A 22,834-nucleotide genomic window follows, 5' to 3' on the forward strand; every position below is an offset into this window, starting at 1 on the left:
CTTAATTCAAACAGAAAACAAGATTATTTTTCTCACCCCATTGGCAGATTATTTATCTTATTTTCAGCAAAAACTCTCTTCATTTTGAGTTATTTTTTCCCAAAACAAGACAATAATTTGTACTTGTCTAGTAAATGTTTCTTAAAGGGGGGGTGAAACACTCAGTTTCAGTCAATCTCATGTCAATCTTGAGTACCTATAGAGTAGTATTGCATCCTTCATATCTCCGAAAAGTCTTTAGTTTTATCATATTTATAAAAGAAATATGGGCTGTACCGAGTCTTTCCGGAAAAAAACGAGCGGCTGGAGGCATATCGAGTGGGCGGAGCTAAAGAATGACAAGCGCGCAAAGCGGTGACGTCCTCAAGCGTGGAGAAACCCATGGCTATCTCAGCTAATAGATATGATCCAGAATCAGATCCGGAGGCTGAAATAAACTGAACAGGAGAAACGGCAACATCAGGATGTCCGTCTCTGTGGTATGTACTGTATTTAGGGGCCTTTGTGTGCAGTTTATGAGGACATGATTCGGTTTATGGACTATTGTATGTGACTAGACCTTAGAGGTAGCAAGCAAAACGGTTTTGCACGTCAGAGTCAGAATAGTGTAACGTTATACAGAACAACAATGGAGTAACCGTTAGCGCATTTGAATGACGAAGCACGCGATCGTATCGTTTACTGATGTTTACTCACGCGACGATAGCCAATAGCAGAGACATTTGAAGTTGATTTACTCACCGGCATCTTCCAAAGCAGGACCGCTCTGTCAAAAACACACTTCTTTGGTATGATTTGGTGAAGTCCTGTGACAGCAGTGACCGTGGAGATCCACTTTGCGACGCGACTGAAGCGATGCCTTGAAGCTTCCCGTCATTTCTGCGTTCAAATCGGTTCAAATGCAGCGCTGCCTTCCCGGAATGCTGTGCTGAAGCGTTGAAGTCGCTCGACGTCACCCAGAGGAATAAAGTGGAGCGCGGCGCGTCATAAGTGTTCACGGACGACTGGATCTGCAGCTGAGCGACTGTTTACGGCGTGCATTTCCTCTCTCGCTCTAGTCACGCGCGCGCACCCTTCCGGGAGAAGAGCCCGTACGGCCCATACAAGGACCTTCCGCTCTATTAACGTCAAGCCGACCCATACTCGAAAAAAACTCTCCGAAACTTGTGAGAAACCAGAAGGAGTATTTTTAACACAGAAATACTCCATCAAACGTCCAACATTAGTTTTTGAAACTTTGTCTATGTTTAGGATGGGAATCCAAGTCTTTAACAGAGTAAAAAGCTCAGTATGCATGAAACAGCATTTCACCGCCCCTTTAATGTAAGAATGTTTAGATATTTTGACTAGAAACAAGACAAAAATACTGAGTAAGAAGAGCATGTTTTGCAGTGAGCACATTCCTCCCAAAACTGATCATCAGTGCCTATGATGGGTAAGGATACGAACCTCCTGAGTTGAGTCCTGTATTGACGGGTTGATCACTTTGTGCAGACCGCTGCTGTGAGAGTCCGAGTACACAGCTGAGCCGATGCCACTGTCCGCTAGAGGGAGACAGAGACACACACACACATGGACTAAACACAACCAGCATCTGAGACAATCAATGCCACCGGTCCCTCAGTTCACAAAGACTAGATAATGTTACACTGAGTGAGTCTGTGATAGTGTTGCAGTCAAGACCACCTAAACCGAGACCAAGACAAGAACAGCCCTCCTTAAATTCATCTAAAAGATCCATATCTACTGTCTGAGAAATGACTTATATTTAATGAATAAGACACTATAACGCTGATAAAAATCAAACCACTGACAATAAAATGAATGGCACAGAAGCTACATCAGTAACACTTTAGTATGGGGAACACATATTCACTATTAACTCCGCCTTCTGCCTCAATAAACTCCTAATTTACTGCTTATTAATAGTTAGTAAGGTAGTTTTTGTGGCGTTTAAGTTTAGGTATTGGGTCGGATTAAGGGATGTAGAATAAGCTCATGCAGAATAAGGCATTAATATGAGCTTTAGAAGTGCTCATAAACAGACAATATCCTAGTAATATGCATAATAATAAGACACTAGTTAATAGTTAATAACTGAACCTTAAAATAAAGTGTTACTGTTGCATCTGAATTGGTACAATTACACCTTCATATATAATGTTCAGATTAATTTAACATTTAAACATTAACATTACTGAACATTCAAGTAATCATTTATTCAACCGATTTGTTCAAAGCAGCTGATTCATTTAATAACGAAACATTGCCGAATTAGCAAGAACACAGTTTAAAATTACGAATTACACTCTAAAAAGAGTAAGAGTAAAAAAAAGAGTAAAAAATAACCCAATGTTGGGTCAAATATGGAATAACCCAGCGTTTGGGTTGTCTTAAAACTACACTGTGTAACTTTTTTAGTTTATTCTTAGCTAAAATCACTTAGTTCTTTCAAAAATATATGTGCTCATTAATGTATATTTACTTCTTTCAAGTAATAAAGTAAATGGAATGGACTGCATTTATATAGCGCTTTTATCCAAAGCGCTTTACATTTTGCCTCACATTCACCCATTCATACACCGACGGCGATGTCAGCCATGTAAGGCGCCATCCAGCTCGTCGGGAGCAGCTGGGGTTAGGTGTCTTGCTCATGGACACTTCGACACTTGGTCAGGTGGAACCGGGGATTGAACCACCAACCTTCTGGTTTGTAGACAACCTACATGAACCACTGAGCCACTGCCGCCCCTGAAAGTATTCTCGTAATTTTATAATAAACCATTGAAAATACATACGGGTGAGGGGTTCGGATGGCGGTCGCCATGTTGCTCCTCCATCTTGAAAGTACAGTAGCCAAAGAGGGACATACCCGTAAATTCAAGCTTCACCTTTCGCGGTTTAACACTCGATGGCACCGTGTCGAATGTGAAGAGGAGGATTGCTTGAGGCTGCTATATGATGATGGAGGATCACTCTTAAGCCCCTTTCACACTGCACGTCAGACCCGCAATATTCCCGGAGCATTGCCGGGTCGCCTTCTGTGTGAAAGCAACCACGTCCCGGAACTGATTACCGAATTCAACCCGGGTCGGGGACCTAGTAACATTGCGGGATATGTATCAGAGTCGCCAAGGAAGCGGAAAAGAGAATTAAGACGGCAACGCAACGGGCAAATCAACAAGACAAAAGTAAATATTGGAGTGGCCTGTCCAAGATAAAGAGCTCATGAGGAGCAACGATTTTAAAAAGAACATTTTCTTCTCGACAGGTAATATTAATTCAGCCTATTTGTGTATATTGGAAGTTTTATTGTTGCTTGGCTAATTATATCATGGTGTGCTGAGCATAACACTAGAACGACGTCTAGGATAGTTTTCCTCGCGTCAATGATGAAAAAGTATTGTTTACCTTATAACATAAATCCGTGTTCTATGACGGATAACATGAGATTAATATTTGAATTGCATTATAATTTGTTTGCCTTACGCTAGTGATGTCGTACAATATACACAATAACGATAGCACTGATAAAAGTTACTTTACTAAGATTAGCTTGCATTGGTCTGGGAACCTGATAGCTGATGTTAGCAATGAAATGGTTAAAAATAACGAAAACGTAAAACTATTATTCATTTTACATAGATTAATTTGATCATAGATCATTTGGCAAATTAAATAACTGCAAATTATAATAGTTTTCTAAAGTAACCTCATCACTTGAAGCAACACTCACCGAAGAGGTCGAACTGGAAGCCATGACTAAAGCGGCCACCGTAGGCGTTAAAACGAAATCGAAATTGAGAGGAACAGAAACTAATATTCACTGGGTGGTCATATACCTTTACACCACTAGATGGGGGAAAATATCACACAGTGTAGCTTTAAGCAAATATTTAACCCAACCGGAGGATTAAAACAACCCAATTGCTGGGTTAAACCATATTTGACCCAACATTGGGTTAAAATAACCCAGCATTTTTTAGAGTGTAGCAAGAACAGTTTAAAATGTTTCGATAATATTAACTTCTTGTTTTTCTGAACGTTTGTATGAATTGGTATCATTTGCAATCACACTTATATTCATGAAAACAGCTCTTGCTCTTGTGATATTGCTTAATTATATCCTCTGGTATATAAAAAAAACAAAATCTCAGAATTTTTTGGCCATTTTTAAGACTGTCCTGCATTGCTTTTGAACCCGTCAGCACGGAAACAAAACAAATCCTGTTACAGAGAAGTTATTGATGGCATTTAAAGCAGTACGTTTTACATCACATCACATTAATGATGTTAAATCAGACAATGCACCGGCAGTTCAGTGATTATCTTTGCAGTTGCGGTCTTGACAAAAAATCCAAAGTCCTCTTAAGCCCTATTCGGACGTGATTAGTTTAACATGGGGAGATGGGGGTAAAGTAATTATAACCAGAGGTTTAAGTCCCGTCCGAATGTGCCATCTCTGTAATTATCACGGACAATGTCAATAAGGATTACGAAGACTTTAACCTTCTGTAACAAGGTCCGGAAAAATGACCTCTAATACCTCTAATACTAATACCGTTTGAATAGACCGCTGTAAAAATGTACCAAAAAATTCTGTAATTTCCTGTTTAAAAGTAGTTTTTGGTGCATTTTGCAAGCATGGAGGCGCTTGAAGAAGCATTTGGTTGCGTACAGGTGGTGGGACAACTCTGTGGCAAACCTACAGTATTCGCCACATATCATTTAAAGCAAAAAGATCGAAAGCACTTAATCGGATCGCCAGTGCCACGTGATTTCAGCAGTTTGACACGCGATCCGAATCATGAATCGATCCGCTGATTCATAACCGTTTGAATCTTTATTTGAGGATTGAACACAAACCCGGAAGAGAAGCCAATGCTGAATAAAGTCGTAGTTTTTGTTATTTTTGGACCCAAATGTATTTTGGATGCTTCAAGAGACTCTAATTAACCCACTGATGTCTCATATGGACTACTGTGATGATGTTTTTATTCCCTTTCTGGACATGGACAGTATAGTGTGCATACACTTGCATACGCTCTCGGACTAAATATAAAATATCTTAAACTGTGTGTGAAGATGAACGGAGGTCTCACGGGTGTGGAGCGACATTAGGGAGAGGAGTTAATGACAGACATTTCATTTTTGGGTGAACTAACCCTTTAAGGCCGGTCTCGAGTACTACAACACTATGACAAAGCTTTCAGTGTAAGTTGAGATAGGCACACACACTTACATGTGGTGGACGTGGCCTTGGCACTAAGTTGGCACACGCGGGCATGCTGGTCCACTTCAGGCTCCTCAGGCTCCGCCAGGCAGGCTGGTTCGCAGAGGACGGGTATCGGCCCGGATGGCACGGATTGGGCAGCGCCGACCTGACACGCCCTCGGCCCGGTCCGCTCTCTGCGCCACTTGATCAGAGCCACCCTGTCACGGATAGACTTGCCCACAATCTTTGCATCGCTCTCATGGAAGAGCCCAGACTCCACCTGACAGAAGCACAAGAACACACACTTTAGAGCAGAGGAAGAAATGAGGGCTCTATTTTAGGAACAGAGGAATGTGTGTGAAGGAACGCTTCAACAATTTGACTAATGAGACGAAGAATTTTTGTTTCAAAAAAAGGAAAAGAAAAAAAAGGACGCATGTTGTGCCGTCTCTAATAAACACATTTAAATAAGTTAATCATATTTAATTTATATTATATTTTAAAACTTAAAATGGCTGCTTTTTGCTGTGCCCTCTGTTATTGGTAAGTTTAAATAAATAAGTTGAAATATAATATAGAATAATATTTTAAAAGTTACATGGTTTTTATTTACATAAAAATACTATTGTATTAATACATAATGAATACAGTTATTAATTACTGGAATTACTTATTACTTTACTAATTAGAATTATCAGAATAAAAAAAGGAAATCATGTCTACTTTTGTTGTGTGGTATTAAATTTAAATAAGATGAAATATACGTGTGTGTGTGCACATACATTCATACACATACACGCACACACACACACACACACACACACACACACACACACACACACACACACACACACACACACACACACACACACACACACACACACACACACACACACACACACACACACACACACACGCACACACGCACACACACATACACATACATACATACATACACATAAATATAAAAAATATTATTTTAAAAGTTACGTTTTTATTTAAATTTAAAAAGTAATAATTACATTTCATTATTCTAATGCATAATTAGCAAAATTACTTAGAATAACCAGAATTTAAAAAAAATAAGGAAGAAAAAAAAGGCCAAAGGGCTTTTTTCACTATGCCTACAATTAATTTAAATATATAAAATAAGCTGAAATAATATTTAATACATAATATTTACAAAAACAGATAATTACCATATTTAAAAAAAAAGAAAGGAAATGATGGCTGCTTTTGTTGTGCTGTCTCTAATAAACTAAATCTGAATGATTTACAGTAATGTATTGTGGGATGAAGAATTTCTAACAACAGGAAAAATGTACTTAACATTCATATTAATACACTTTATACACTTTAGAATAACTACATTAGTTAACATAAACTAATGATGAACTGCACTAATAAAGCATTTATTTATCTTTGTTAATGTTAACATTTACTAATACATTATTATAATCTTGGTAACATTAGTTAATGCTCTGTGAACTAACAGGAACAGCTGGATTTATAATAACTAATGTTAACAAAGATGAACATTATTGCTCATATTGCTCATGGTTAGTTCCTGTTAGTTAATACATTAACTAATGTTAACTAATGACCATTATTATAAATTCTTACTAAAGTACTAAATGGTGATTTAGTTTTTGTGAGATTCACCCAAGCACGCATAAACGCATGAAGGGTTTTGTAATGGAGCGCTCGATATCTGTGTACTGATCAGCCGTCTGACCGGGTGAAGCGGGGAAACGTTTAGACTGTGGTTTGTGTGTAAATATCAGCTCCATTTTCCCTTTAGCAAACATTCACACACATTACAATCACCAGATTACACAACATGATTACAGAAAGGATTTTCCAATCTGAACTGCGTCCAGGAAGCCCACACACTGTACGTAAGACCGTGCTTAAATATATAACACACACACACACACGTGGCTTTAAGCGCATCTAGTGTTGGATCTGAAAACAGGTGTGGCCGTAAGTGAAGCAGCTCTTCAAGAGTTCAGCAGAAAGCGAGGGAGGCTCTGATGAGTCTAAACACCGCAGCAGATCCAATCTGAGCAGGACAATGGCGTCGCAGGCAGAGGTTACGAGAGGGCAGAAAGGGAAATCTGGCAGGGAATAAACATCCAAAACTGGCCTTTTAACTGAGAATTATCTGATAATCTCATAAGAGACATGACATATCTCTAGATCAGTGTTCATAGCTCAGATACAATAGAAGCAGGAAGACATCAGATATGTTGAGCCGTGAAGCTCGTGGGTTGTTCTCGGGATGGTCACATACCATATCTGGGTTAAAACGAACAATTCAAACTATTTTTTCGTACATGAGATAGAAGCATGTTTTTACAGGTAAGTAAGATACTTTGCTGGGTTTTTGTTTTTTTATTTTTCTATTCTTCTATTTTTTATCTTTACCTTTTCTTTTTTACATGTTTGAACATTATTGTATTTTTATTATTCTCTCATTTTAAATAAATGAATAATTTCTGCCTGTCTCATCTCAAACAGCCAAAATGCATACACCTGAATCTAGATGTTTGGTTGAAAATATTGATTCTCATTTTGATGAACTGATATTGATTCAAGAATCGATGTTTATGTCACTGCTGTACTTCAGGTGATGCGAGAACAAAACTTCACTAGACATTATTCCTAGCTCCTCCCATCCAATAATCACAATAAGCTTATACACCGATCAGACATAACACCTTCCTAATATTGTGTTGGTCCCCCTTTTGCTGACCTGTCGAGGCATGGACTCCTCTAGACCCCTGAAGGTGTGCTGTGGTATCTGGCACCAAGATGTTAGCAGCAGATCCTTAAGTTGTGAGGTGGGGCCTCCATGGATCGGACTTGTTTGTTCAGCTCATCCCACAGATGCTCGATTGGATTGAGATCTGGGGAATCTGGAGGCCGAGTCGACGCCTCAAACTGGTTGTTGTGCTCCTCAAACCATTCCTGAAGCATTTGTGCTTTGTGTCAGGAGCATTATCCTGCTGGAAGAGCCACAGCCACCAGAATACCGTTTCCATCAAAGGCTGAACATGGTCTCAGCAATGCTTAGGTAGGTGGAGCGTGTCAAAGTAACATCCACATGGATGGAGGACCCAAGGTTTCCCAGCAGAACATTGGCCAAAGCATCACACTGCCTCCGCCGGCTCGCCTTCTTCCCATAGTGCATCCTGGGGCCATGTGTTCCCCAGTTTGAGCTCCAGTAGCTCGTCTGTTTGATCGGACCCCACGGGCCAGCCTTCGCTCCCCACGTGCATCAATGAGCCTTGGCCGCCCATGACCCTGTGGCCGGTTCTCCACTGGTCCTTCCTTGGAGCACTTTTGATAGATACTGACCACTGCAGACCGGGAACAGCCCACAAGAGCTGCAGTTTTGGAGATGCTCTGACCCAGTCGTCTAGCCGTCACAATCTGGCCAAACTCGCTCAAATCCTTACGCTTGCCCATTTCTCCTGCTTCACACACATCAACTCTGAGGACAAAATGTTCACTTGCTGCCTAATATATCCCACCCACTAACAGGAGCCGTGAGGAAGAGATCATCAGTGCTATTCACTTCACCGGTCATAATGTTATGCCTGATCGGTGTATGTCCAAATAAATCAGAATTGAGATCAGAATTGAATCATGAAATGTGTGTCAATGCCTAGCCCTATTAGGAAGCTGGATTGAGATCTGGGTTTTCTACATCATACGCAGTTATTTGTCTGTTATCTCAGTGCGCTGGAAATCGCTGTCACACGCACCATCTCCTGCGCCACGGCTTCAGGAACCTCCTTCTCCAGGTCAAAGGTGAACTCGATGGCTCCTCCGTCCTTGTACTTGCCCTTCAGCTTGCGAGGATCCTCCACCCACAGCTTGAGTGCGATGGAGGTCTTCATCCCGTTGTCTTCCTCCGCCAGCTCCACCCTCACACCCGTGTCCTCGGCGAAGAACGCATGATTCAACAGGTCCTTAATGGAGTAACTGAGGACAGAGAGGCGCAGTGATGGTTAGCAGATGCACCGGGATACTGAGAATCAATGGAGGAGCGTAAACCTTCAGGAACGAGCTAAATTACTCTATATATGATATAGACAGGGGGCCCTATCTTGCACCCAGCGCAATTGACTTTGTACACCGCCGCATGTGTCATTCCTATTTTGCACCGGCGCAAAGCGCGCTTTTCCCTCCACAGAAGCACGTCGCTAAACTAGTGAATGAACTTGCGCTCCCTGGGCGGTTCAGCGCAAAAAAGGAGGCGAGTTCCGGCGCAAACAATCCCTGGAGCTATTTTGCTGTTCCATTAAACAGTTGCGCCACTGACCAGAAAAAACCTAGTCTAAAGTCAGCGGCGCGTTGCGCGTTGTTCATTATGCTATTTTAAGGGCGCATGCTTGACCATAATGTATAGCGTGCACAACGCGCAGACACTTTGCTCATGAAATCTACACAGATGCAACAGTTATTTTTGCAAATCATAAATTGTTACACTAAAAAAATATTAACACATGAGATGACGGTAATCATTGTGGTGTGCCACGCAGATGTGAAAAAATAGGCATAAACTAGCTTACAAATTATTCAGGCTAATTGTAGTAATTAAGGATCAGACCTGTTTGCCCAAAAGTGGCAAGACATATCTGTATATAAGGACATCTGACAAATTGGTTTGTCCGTCAAGAATTAAAAAAAAAAATCGACTGAAAAACTGAAAAAAACGTTTAACCGCCGCTATTTTGGGTGTGTTTCTCCCATCCCCATACAACACAACTCCTCTGTCTTTCACTGCTCTTCAAGAACATCCGTCTCCTCGGCTGTGAACCGCTCCTGGCGTGCGCCTGGTAAATACGCCATAATAATAGCGATCCATAAGGGAACTTGCGCAGCTGCTTTTAAAGGGAATGCTGGATGACGCTCTGATTGGTTTATTCACGTTACGCCCAAACCACACCTATGAATAATGAAGCTACTTCAGACCAACCCATTTTAGATCTGCGCCAGGGCGCAAGAGCCATTTATCCTGCCGGGAAAATAGCAACAGCGCCGAGACCCGCCCACAAAGTTACTTGTGTTTCGCGCTTTGACACTTGTGTTTCAGATCGTTAAAATAGGGCCCTGTGTGTGTTTGAGGTTTAGTAACTCACCGCTCCTCCTTTTTCTGACAGATACACTCGCCAATGATCTCCTTCACCTCAGGGTCCATCACCTTATTATAGCTGGCCGGCTTCACTCCCTGAGACACACACACACACACACACACACACACAAACAGAGACATTAAGAGCCGCATGTGTTTGTGAGGAACAGACCCAAACTAATGATGTTATTCACTGATCATCTTCCCTTCCGGTCAGCGGAGACTCAAAAACCTGATGCGAGTTCAACTCACCAACTCACTGATTTGTGAACTGATTCTCAGGTTATCCGTTCAAAAGAGAAAAAAACAAACAAGATTTAATATCTTGAGTCATTTTGCTTATCAAGTCATTTATTTTTTTTGCAGTGTGATATAAAAACTGTTTAGTTCCTGTCTCTATGAAGCCCCTCCTTCTGAAGCACACTGTGCTCTGATTGGTCGGCTGGAGCAGTGTGTTGTGATTGGTGTTTGAGAAATGCCCCGCCCCTTACCATAACCGGCAGTTTTAAACACACTACTAACCAACTCAACCAGGCTCCGCCCCTTTATTCTGCGCATTAATTATTTTAACGAGGAATATTGTGACATGTCGGTTCCTGAAGACACTCAAGATGGAGGCGTTTCAGGAGTTCAGAAACACTGGTAGAGAGAAGAACTGGAGCATCACACACTAAAGACAGATGAACATTGAGAATAGCAGAATACGACCTCTTTAATGCTAACTATCTATCTAGTTACCTTGACAGCCTGTTGCAGTGCAGCGACTCCTGAGAGGATAAACACAGCTCGCAAAGATCAAATCAATCAGAAATGAGCCGATCGCCGCAGTGAACGCTGTAGAAAGTGTTGAACTGACTTACACTGGTGACTTTGCGGTAGATCTGAGCGGCGTTCTGGCACTCAGAGTACGGGTATTCAGACGTGGCCATCTCCAGCATGCACATGCCGAACGCGTACACGTCCACGGCCTCGTCGTAATGCTCCTCGTACATCTCTGGGGCCATGAACTCCGGCGTACCTGAGGAAGGTCAAGGATGAAACGATCTGCTGATTCACAGAGAAACACACCACACTCATAGGCAGCTGAAAGCAGAATCAAATTAATCAATTTCTCTGGAAAAAAAATGGCATTTGGGGGGTAATATGTGTTATTTTGGCAAGGTTGCTGCTAAAATTGGCATTCCTGGGTCTATATATCACATAATTGAGGTCACTTCAACCTGGCATGGAAAACAACCTGCGTGAAAACCGCAGACTTGGCAGCACAGTGCAGTAGAGCTCTGTTGACATTTGACAACTAACGTTATGCGTCGCTCCGCTGCTCTGATTGGTTGTTGGTCTGTCCAATCGAGGTCTTTCCTGGTTGGGTTGAAACACGCCCCATAATCACAGCCCAATGAGCATCAGACTCATATTCTGACTAGAGCTGAGGATGACCACGTCAGGCTAGTCTTCTGTCCTATTCACATACTATTCCTTGATTACTCAGAAAAAACAAGTTAAAATTAATTGATTAGTTTGAGTTCCATTTTGACAAGCAAAAAAATGAAATAAAATAACCTCACCATTATGGTGATCAGTGTACCCTTTGGTTGGAACCTTCGAACATTCATATTTTTATAACTCTGTTCCTATTGATGCAGCGATGCAACAGGAAATCCCAGTAATTAGGCTTCAAAGGAAGAGAAGTAATAAATAGGTTGTATTTAAAAGTTGACCTAGCTTCTGACTGAATAATTACCTACAGTTAATGATTTAGTCAGAAATGAATGACACCTTTTAAAAGCAAGCCATATAATGATCGTTTAAAGTTTAAGTGCTAACAATTGCGTCATAAACACTGTGTGAAACTTGTAATTGGGTTGATATAATCCCTCTTTATTTGTAATATCTTGAAGTTGACCATGCTTGAGTCACACACAGACTTCAACATTCAGCAAAACACAACAATGGTAACAACAATGTTAGCTATACTAAATATAAGCCCCTTTCACACTGCACGTCGGACCTGCAATATTCCCGGAGCATTGCCGGGTCGCCTTCTGTGTGAAAGCAACCACGTCCCGGGATTGATTACCGAATTCGACCCGGGTCGGGGACCTAGTAACATTGCGGTATTCGACCCGGGACGAGCGCTGTGTGAACAAAAGCCGAAACTAATGCCGCAGCGTGTGCGTAGTTATCGTGCGACTCCTAGAGCTTGTTTTTTCAATAACACAACCCTGCAGTGCCAGAAGAGCTCGTCGGTGTTTTAAACGCAGAGAGTGTTCGTATACAAAAGAAACTAAAATTAAACAAGCAGAAATGAGCGCAAACTGGACACAAGTCGAGACCACGGAGCTCCTTACTATCCGCGCTGAAGCTGAGATCGCTCGCCGTTATACGTCACATCAGGATGTCACGTGTCAACTCGACCCGGGACCGTTACGGGTTGTGTGTGAAAGCGCACATATTACGGTATTTTGCTGGCAGTGTGAATGGACCAAATCTAGCGGCCCGGGAACAAATGCCGGGTCGCATTATCCGTGTATTTGCCGGAATCGCAGTGTGAAAGGAGCTTTAGTAACGCGTTACTCTAAGCTGACTACTTTTTCCCCAGTAACGAGTAATCTAACGCGTTACTATTTCCAAACCAGTAATCAGATTGGTAACACTTTAGAATACTGTTTCTTACTTAATGCATAACTAATAAAGAGTTACTGCAGTACTAATGAATAATTCTTCATTAACACTCAAGTCACTAATATTAACTACTAAGGAATGAGTGTTAACTAATCAATATATAATAGCATTTTTTAATTGTGTTAAGTATCAATTAGTTAATCAGTAACTATTCAATTCAGTCATGCCTCCTTAAGAACTACTATTAAGTAACTACTAATGAACAGTGATGCACAGTATCAGATCGAGGCCCTTTCTTCTTCTTTAGTACTAATGTTGTTAGATAAATGTACTACTGTTATGTGTACTATAGGGCTGGGCGATATGACGATATTATCATATATCGACGATGTCTCGCAAATATGTCGATATGGATAACAGTCAGTGTTATCAGACGATAATCGACATCATAAAAATGACGACTGATAAACTCACAGGACATTGCGTTGCCAAATACATTATAAATAGTACTTACCATACACTCACCTTTTTAGTGTTTTTGATGCATAACTACAGTAGCCTATATGTGTTAAAGCAAAACATTGAATTATGGATAAGACGTTGGTTGTGTTCCCTTTCGAGAGAGGTTCCTCGTATTACGTATGGGAAAAACTCCTTTTCTCGAGAATGTGAAGCAAAACTTTTAATAAAGGTATCTATGTAAAGCGCAGTGAGCGGCCATAGCCCAGCGCGAGGAGCGCTCTGATTGGCCGGGCCGCGGCAACTGCAGGAACCTATGGTGAGGCGGCTGAGAGGAACGAACCAATGGGGGGCGTTCCAGAAGCCCGCCGAAAAAGGTGCTTATATTTGCATACAGGAGGCTATATAAGACCCTAATTCGCCATAGGTGTCAGATTTTATCTCCTTCAGCGATACCTTCGCTGGTCTCCGGAAGAAGCACCGCCGTTGAAAAGGCACCAGCGGAACCTGCAGCTGAGGACGACGGACTCCCTCTCCACCTTCTCTGCCGTTCCAGCTACGCCATCCGGCGTTATATATCCTTTAAACTGTGTCTATGTTGAGTGTTATATGTGTTTGTGTGTGTGTTGCCGCTGCAACGCCACTTCTAGAGCTTACAGGCTTGTTCTACTCGAGGACTCTCTCGTTCCGCCGCGTCGTTAAGCGCCGCGGAAAGACGGAGCTCTTCTCACTCTCCCTCTGCTCTCGTCCCGTCGCGCTGAATAGCGCCGCGGAAAGAGAGAATGTTAGAGGACATGAGCACACTCAAGCCGAAGCTCTCTTTACTCTGCCGCCGCCGCGGCTCTTCTTCCGCCGCTGCCACAGAGTTGTTCCCACTCTTCTCTCATTCCGTCGCGCTACAGCCGCGGACAGAGAATACTAGAGTGAATAGGCGAACTCGAGCCTAAGCTCTCGTCACTATACCGTCGCGCTGAGGAGGCGCCGCGGACAGACGGAGTTTTTCCTCACTCTTCCTCTTCTCTAGTTCAGTCGCGATATCGCCGCGGACAGAGAATACTAGAGTGAATAAACTAACTCGAGCCGAAGCTCTCGCCGTGCTAGAAGCGCCGCGAACAGAGTTTTAACTCACGCTTCCAATTCTCGTTCTGTCGCTCTATCGCCGCGGACAGAGAATACTAGAGTGAATAAACAAACTCGAGCCGAAGCTCTCGCCGTGCTAGAAGCGCCGCGGACAGAGTTTTTCCTCACACTTCCAATTCTCTCGTTCAGTCGCGCTGTCGCCGCGGACAGAGAATACTAGAGTGAATAAACAAACTCGAGCCGAAGCTCTCGCCGTGCTCATTCTACCGCCGCCGTGCTGAAGCGCTGCGGACAGAGAATACTAGAGTAAGTTAGACGAGCGAGCTCGGGCTGTTGGGTATGTCAAGAACAATGTCGCTGCAGCGCGCGCTTACTGCCAAGGAAGTTGTAATGGCTGCCTTGTCATGATAGCGCGCCCCTTCCACAGCGCGTTGCTGACTAGAGCGCGGCTTACGTCATAGCACGTGCTCACTGTCAGAGCATAAGGGCGTCGGAAAATGGCTGCCAAGCTAAGCCCTTTTTTCACTCTATCACTTCCAGTCCCCTTTATTCAGGCGGCTGGAAAGGTTTTTACACTGTAGACAAAGTGTCCACTACACAGTGTGCACCCCTACATAAGCACTGTTAATTCAGCCTCACAAAATCACAAATAAATCCCGCCGCGGCCTGATTACACCATATAAAGTCAACTAGCCTTATTGCAGTCAACTAGCCTGTGGTCAAACACGCTTGTCTGCATGCGTGCTTTCAGTCTAGACTAGAGCATAACGGCATTGTGGAATGGCTCACATACCACCCGCACTTCCTTACATTCTCCCAGTTCCCTTAAGTTAAGTGACTGGAGATGAAATATTGCAGTCAACTAGCCTGTGTTAAACACGCTCGTCTGCACACTAATGCTGTGTGCGTTTACCCCTGTGGATTTGCTCACTGGTTTGCACCGTGGGTATTCTACGTAGGTTGTGCGCCACTGCACATTGTTTACACTACACACAAAAGAGCTTTCTATGTAGGAAATGTGCCCACTTTACAGTCTGCACTCCTGCACCCAAGCACTTTTCACAAAGTTCACTCTCGCACACACAATATAAATGTGAGGCGCGCGCCCACTGCAAAGCCTGCACCGCCAAAACTAACACTATCCCCACAGTGTTACAAGCAGTGTTACAGCACAAGCAACCCGGCTAACAGGCCCCTATTACTAAGCGGCCAGCCCCCGAATCTAATTCAACCCCTGGCTTTACGAGCCCAGGCCTGGCAGGCCATTCCTGGTATATAATATTGGGTGTTGAACATATAAAACGAGGTTCTCGCTACAGTTTTGCTCGCAGACCCCGCGATTCAAGCCGTGGTCGAGCCCTCTGTAAGAAGCAGTGTCAGTCACGTGCTTCTCGCTGAGGCATTGAGACTGTTAAAGGAGAGAGCGGCGGAAACAGTACACCCGGCGCTAGCGAGTCAGGTTTTTACTGTCGCTAATTCCTCTTGCCGAAAATGGGTGGCGGTCTCAGGCCCATTTTCCAGGCATCTGAACAAAGCACTTATGACACGCTCGTTTCAAGGTGCTGACGGTGAAACAAATCCTCGCGCACATTCGCCCCGGGGATTGGGTTTTCTCAATAGATCTGAAAAACGCATACTTCACGTTACGATAACCCCCCACCCCCACTACAGGCCATTCTTGAGATTCGCCTTCGAGGGGCAGGCTTATCAGTACAGTCATTGTCATAGACTCAAGACTCAACGAGCGTCTTACGGCATAAGAACCACCACGTCTTGATAATGTACATAAAATCGCTAGGGCAGCCGAGATCAGACTCTGTTCACTGCATGGCTAAGCATCTCCTTTTATGGGCAGAGCACAATCTGAGCTCCCTAAGGGCGGCTTACGTGCCAGGTATTCTGAATCAGGGTCCGGACATGTTATCCAGAGGACCCAGGGGGATGGTCCCTTTACCCGCAAACGAGTCAGCTCGCACAGCACACGCTGCCCAATATTTTTTTCTGCAAACGCAGGGATGCCCTGGCCCATGTTGGCCCAGACTCCCTCTATATGTTCCCTCCGATCGCGATCCAGCTGCAAGCCTGTGCTTTTTAATAGCCCCACTTTGGAAGAACCGCACATGGTTCTCCATACTGTTTCAGCTGTCAGACACAGCCCCATGGCCTATTCTGCCAATGAAAGGGAAGGTCTGGCATCCCAATCCCGAGCTGTGGGCCCTCCACGTATGGCCCATCAACGGTATCCGGGAACCTCTCTGACAAGTTATGAACACTATTTCGGAAGCTAGAGCCCCTGCTATCTGGCAGCTCTGCTTTGAAGTGGTCAGTGGTTTTCTAACCAATGTGCTACGCGAAACATCGACGCACACTCATGCGAACTGGCGGAACCGCTCGCTTTCTCCAAGAGCTAATGGATGCGGGTCGTCCCCCCTCCATACTCGGGGTGTGTGTCTCCGCCATAGCAGCTAGCCACGCTCCGATCGCGGCACATTCACTAGGGAAAAGTGATCTTATTGTGTGTTTTCTTAAAGGGGCCAGGAGATTCAGCCCGCCTTGCCCCTACCTCGGTCCCTATTTGGGACCTAGCCATGGTTTTGGAGGCCGTGAAGGGTTCCCCCTCCTAACCACTTCAGAACACGAGCTTGAAGCACATATCACTCAAAACCGTTTTTCTGCTGGCTGTGGCCTCGGTTAACCGAGTGGGTGGCTTACCTGCACTCTCCGTGAGCCCTTCCTGTCTTGAGTTTGGGTCCAGCAACTTCAAGGTTGTGCTCAAATCGAGGCATGGTTTTATGCTGAAAGTGCTATCAACACCTTCAGTATGCAGGTCTTTGCACTGCTTAACCCGCGTCTCAGAGAGAATAAGACGCAAACCTATTCTGCCCAGTCAGAGCATTGAGATTGTATCTAGAGCGCTCCGCCCCCTTCAGGCAGTCGGATCAGCTCTTCATTGCTTCGGTGGCCGCACTAAAGTTTGTGCTGTCATGAAACAGACTCTCACACTGGATAGTGGATGCAGTCCCACTAGCATATAGGTCTAGGACCTAACCTGTCCTACAGGCATTTAAGCCCACTCCTCTAGAGGCATGGCCTCATCTTGGGCTTGGTCGTGTGGCATTTCTTTGGAAGATATCTGTGCGGCGGCAGGCTGGGCCTCTCCGTCCACTTTTATCAGATTCTACAAGTTGGAGGTTCCAGCTCTACAAGCAGGGCTTCTCTCCATCTAGGCTCTATCTTGACCCTGGCAAACAGATTGCCTTACGTTTTGGCCTGTACACATTAGTCCTTAAGCACTATTCATTCATCATAAGATCCGACTATGTCCGATCAGCTGTTCAAACGAACCGACTCTTCCGGTTCTTCATTCCCCTTATAAGCCGCCTCTGTCGGTGTCTCGGGGGTTTATAACATGTGCTTTGGGTATACTGGGTCAGTCAGCACACACGGCACTTTACATTGTGTTCCCATACGTAATACGAGGAACCTCTCTCGAAAGGGAACGTACTCGGTTACTTTCGTAACCTCGGTTCCCTGAGAGAGAGGAACGAGTATTACGTTCCGTGCCGTGTTTATGCTTCTCAGGTATCGCTTCAGTCGATCTTAAAACCTGACACCTATGGCGAATTAGGGTCTTATATAGCCTCCTGTATGCAAATATAAGCACCTTTTTCGGCGGGCTTCTGGAAGGCCCCCCATTGGTTCGTTCCTCTCAGCCGCCTCACCATAGGTTCCTGCAGTTGCCGCGGCCCGGCCAATCAGAGCGCTCCTCGCGCTGGGCTATGGCCGCTCACTGCGCTTTACATAGATACCTTTATTAAAAGTTTTGCTTCACATTCTCGAGAAAAGGAGTTTTTCCCATACGTAATACTCGTTCCTCTCTCTCAGGGAACCGAGGTTACGAAAGTAACCGAGTACGTTTTCATTATACACGCGCAAAGAGAAGCACATTGGCTTGGCTAAATGTTTTAAAACGCTCTAAAAATATTATTTCCTATTAGGCTAAATTAATAAATATAATAGCCTATTAATAATACAAACATTAATCAAACATGGAAACCTGGAAAACATTTAAAATAGCCTACTTACGCTAAAAATAAAACGAGAGAGAAACCTTTGGGGGGAAAAATAGCTCAACGAAAAAAAAAAAAAAAGCTCAACCTTAAACGGTTGAAAATGTCTATAAAAGCTAACCATAGGCCTGTATTTTAAATACTATAAAATAAAGGTGTTAGAATAAAATTATTATAATATAAAAAATGAAAGAAAAATATATTAAAGTGAAGTAAAAATGCGCGCTAAACTCACAGCTCGTGCAGTGACGGAGCGCAGTTCTGAACAGAAACGCATGAGCTGCTCGCGTCAACACTGCACTTTGCTTAATTAAATATTTTCGTTTCGAATGGTTTCGTTTAAAAGTGGACATTTTAAGCTTTCTATGCGCATATGTCTGTGAGGCAAGTAGCTGCTGCGTTTCGGTTTATTTATGAGACGCGCTCCAGTTCATAAGAAATTAAAGCGATCACTCCCGCGTCTTCAACACGATTCATGTCTCTCATTTGCATATTATTTATTAAACCCAGGCAATTGGCCAAAGAAACCTTTATTAAAATTAAGATACAATTTAAACAAAACGAAAGAATGCTTTCTACAAAACAAAACTTAATATTAAACTAAATATAACCACCAAAAGCATTTCTGACTCACTCGCATCTTTGCACTTATCATAATCAGATGAAATGTAAAAATACTATTATAATAGGCCTATTCAAACATAATATGCAAAAAGAAAGAAGACAAATATTGTTTAATGGCTACAACAAAGTGAGCTACAGATAAATGTCTGAGCTGGATTTAATTATTTTACAGGTGAGCGGTTCATGAGCGCGCGCCTGCGGATTATTGAGCTGAGTCAAGCCAAGTCAGCTTTATTTATTATAGTTCTTTTACAATGACGATTGTTTCAAAGCAGCTTCACAGTTTTAAACAGGACAATATTGCAGCAAAATTTGATTTCCAGTCGTTCTGGAAAAACAGTGATGTTATCAGCTTATTTCGTTAATTTTAGTTTTAACATGAGTCACACCGGTCCGCTTCGCTCATTACAGGCTCGTTCTCATAATTACAGTTAATGTGCCGAGCCGGGCAAGGCTCGGACACAACGAGCACAAGCTCCGGTAGGGTCGGGCTTGATTTTTTGAGCACGATCTAAGCTCTAATTGACATTTAATGTGTCATTGCCGCTCGACCACATATCCGTCGTCTTTGAGAAGCGGCTGCAGAGCGGAAACGAGGCTGCTACTGCTGGGTATAGTGTAGCCTACATATACTATACTATATGGCTGCGGAGGGTTCACTTTCTTTCGTTTTTTTTTTGCACAGCCTGCAGATAGCCTCTGTTGGATCCACTGGTTCACCATTTGCATTTGGTTTAAATCCATAATACTGCCAAATTACTAATGCACATCTTTTCTTGGATATTAAGCGTTGTCCTCCATTTTATGCCTGGAAAATTTTGTGGCGCAGGGGAGTGGGCGGGATCAGTGCGGAGTAGATGATATTATCGGATATCGCGATGTTTTTGAAGGCGATTATCGCCCCCCAAAAATTAACATATCGCCCAGCCCTAGTGTACTATATTCATTTACATTCACTCGCAAATGTGCCGATTAATGTTTCTGTCTGTGTGTGTCCCCACGCTATAATGTTGCAGTTCTTGCAGCATTAAATCAGAGAAAACAATTCTAGTGCAAGAGTACACAGATTCATGAGTGCACATGCAGAGTGCACAAAATGTGAGCGCACACACAATTTCTGTGAGTCCAGTTTTGTGCAAGAGAATGGATTGAGATTCCGCTTGTAAGCAGAGATTTATTGCTTGTAAACTTGATGTGCTCTCGCGGTACAATATTAATACTACATTAATGAGGATGTTGATGATTTCTTTTTTTTTTTAAATGTAAGTATTGTCTGCAACCAGAAGCTCAGGACGGAACCCCATCCCCAATCTAAGTGCCTTGCCAACATGGCTCAGGCATTTTATGTTTATGTGATACCAAATGATTTCTGTATTTAAGGCAATGACTGAGGGGAAAATGAGAATACAGGGAACCTATGAGTCATTAAAAAAGAATTACCAAATAGTTCTCAAGGAGTTACTTAGAACCTGGAACAGTATTCTAAAGTGAAAACAAACCCATTCATAATTATTGAAGAATTACCAAATAGTTAATAGTTAAATAATTAAGCCTAACTACCATTAATACAGTACTAATAAAGGCAATTTGACCCTCTATTCTAAAGTGAAAGTTTTATATCCAATTATGGTAGTAATTTATATAAGTTAATAAGCAGCTTCTACAGACACAAAACATATTTTTTGTCTATTTGGATAAATAGTGAAAGGTACAACATGAACGTATTGGCAACATTTAAACAAAGGTGTTTTTACCTCAAAATACATCAAATATATTTTATATCATATACACATTTACAATTTTCCTTTTACCATTTTATAGATAAATGTTACTTCCCTAAACACAAACATAGCAATTTAACAGAGACTAAAAATGACAATACAGCTTAATGGGTAAATGGGCAATCTAGCATTACAATTATATTTTGAGCCCCTAATCTCACTCAAACCTCTAAACATACACATAATGATTTTTTTAAAGTGAAAATATATAAAGAAAAACATAACTAACAAAAGTGTAATCACAATCATTTCTTTATTGTGAAAATGTCAAAAGCGGTACCAATAGTAGTCTGAGTGACGATGTGTTGCAGTCGCAGTCATCTCTGGTGATATAGTTTTGTATGAGGTAACGTTACAGAGAATTTAAGTTATTTAATTTAAACTTAATCCCACTATTTGAAGGCGCGCGCGTTTCTCATTCACCACAGACTAAAAACTAAAACACGGCTTGTCGCAATCTGTGACGAAGCAGGCGAGAGCCAATGAGCGTTTGATATCACTGGCGTAAAACGCAATGTTTGAATTCCCAAACAGCGCGGTTTACGGTCGCTGTTGAAGAGAAAGATGGAGCGCGGGTTTTGTTTACGGTCGCTATTGAAGAGAAAGATGGAGAACGCTGGATAAAGAAGTTCCTCGTATGGATTCTAAAGATGTGGATTACACCGAACGAATTAAATCAGTGTCTTTTGTACATTTATGTTGCGTTTTGGTGTACTTTCTAGTCATTGTGGCCCATGGCAAGCAACATAAGTATTACTTGATAAATAAGGGTTAAATGATTACAGAAATCTTATTCATTTTAGGGTTTTAAGGTGTAGTTTTTTTAATGTAAATCCTTTGAACTGAGTGTGCAGCAGAATGTTTATTGCTTTTAATGATTTACGTATAAGATTCACGTAGAACCACACATAAAAATACACATAACTGCTAAACAATAAGAACTTATCTTTAGAATAGAGGGTCAAATTGCCTTTATTAGTTCTGTATTAATGGTAGTTAGGCTTAATTAGTGGCTTATTCTGGTTAGTAAACTTAAATATTCAATAAGTGTCATAATTAATGAGGATAAAACTTTCACTTTAGAATAGAGGGTCAAATTGCCTTTATTAGTACTGTATTAATGGCAGTTAGGCTTAATTATTTAACTATTAACTATTTGGTAATTCTTCAATAATTATGAATGGGTTTGTTTTCACTTTAGAATACTGTTCCAGGTTCTAAGTAACTCCTTGAGAACTATTTGGTAATTCTTTTTTAATGACTCATAGGTTCCCTGTATTCTCATTTTCCCCTCAGTCATTGCCTTAAATACAGAAATCATTTGGTATCACATAAACATAAAATGCCTGAGCCATGTTGGCAAGGCACTTAGATTGGGGATGGGGTTCCGTCCTGAACTTCTGGTTGCAGACAATACTTACATTAAAAAAAAAAAAGAAATCATCAACATCCTCATTAATGTAGTATTAATATTGTACCGTGAGAGCACATCAAGTTTACAAGCAATAAATCTCTGATTACAAGCGGAATCTCAATCCATTCTCTCGCACAAAACTGGACTCACAGAAATTGTGTGTGCGCTCACATTTTGTGCACTCTGCATGTGCACTCATGAATCTGTGTACTCTTGCACTAGAATTGTTTTCTCTGATTTAATGCTGCAAGAACTGCAACATTATAGTGTGGACACACACACAGACAGAAACATTAATAGGCACATTTGCGAATTAATGTAAATTAATATTTACATATAGTACACATAACAGTAGTACATTTATCTAACAACATTAGTACTAAAGAAGAAGAAAGGGCCTCGATCTGATACTGTGCATCACTGTTC

At 42.3% G+C, this 22,834-nt stretch overlaps 1 protein-coding gene across 5 annotated transcripts in view; it reads right to left on the minus strand.

Moving 5' to 3' along the window:
* Nucleotides 1-22,834, minus strand: part of LOC137038392 (serine/threonine-protein kinase WNK2-like) — a 113,656-nt gene that overhangs the window by 59,541 nt on the left and 31,281 nt on the right. For all 5 annotated transcript variants that reach the window (XM_067412912.1, XM_067412914.1, XM_067412913.1 and 2 more), the window contains exons 5-9: nucleotides 11,219-11,376; nucleotides 10,366-10,454; nucleotides 8,986-9,205; nucleotides 5,243-5,495; nucleotides 1,450-1,544 (exon numbers count right to left, since the gene is read on the minus strand). In XM_067412912.1, the coding sequence (XP_067269013.1) occupies nucleotides 1,450-1,544; nucleotides 5,243-5,495; nucleotides 8,986-9,205; nucleotides 10,366-10,454; nucleotides 11,219-11,376 (815 nt within the window). The remainder of the gene's footprint in view (nucleotides 1-1,449; nucleotides 1,545-5,242; nucleotides 5,496-8,985; nucleotides 9,206-10,365; nucleotides 10,455-11,218; nucleotides 11,377-22,834) is intronic.

This window comes from Pseudorasbora parva, chromosome 13 (assembly GCF_024679245.1).
Source record: "Pseudorasbora parva isolate DD20220531a chromosome 13, ASM2467924v1, whole genome shotgun sequence".
Taxonomy (NCBI): domain Eukaryota; kingdom Metazoa; phylum Chordata; class Actinopteri; order Cypriniformes; family Gobionidae; genus Pseudorasbora; species Pseudorasbora parva.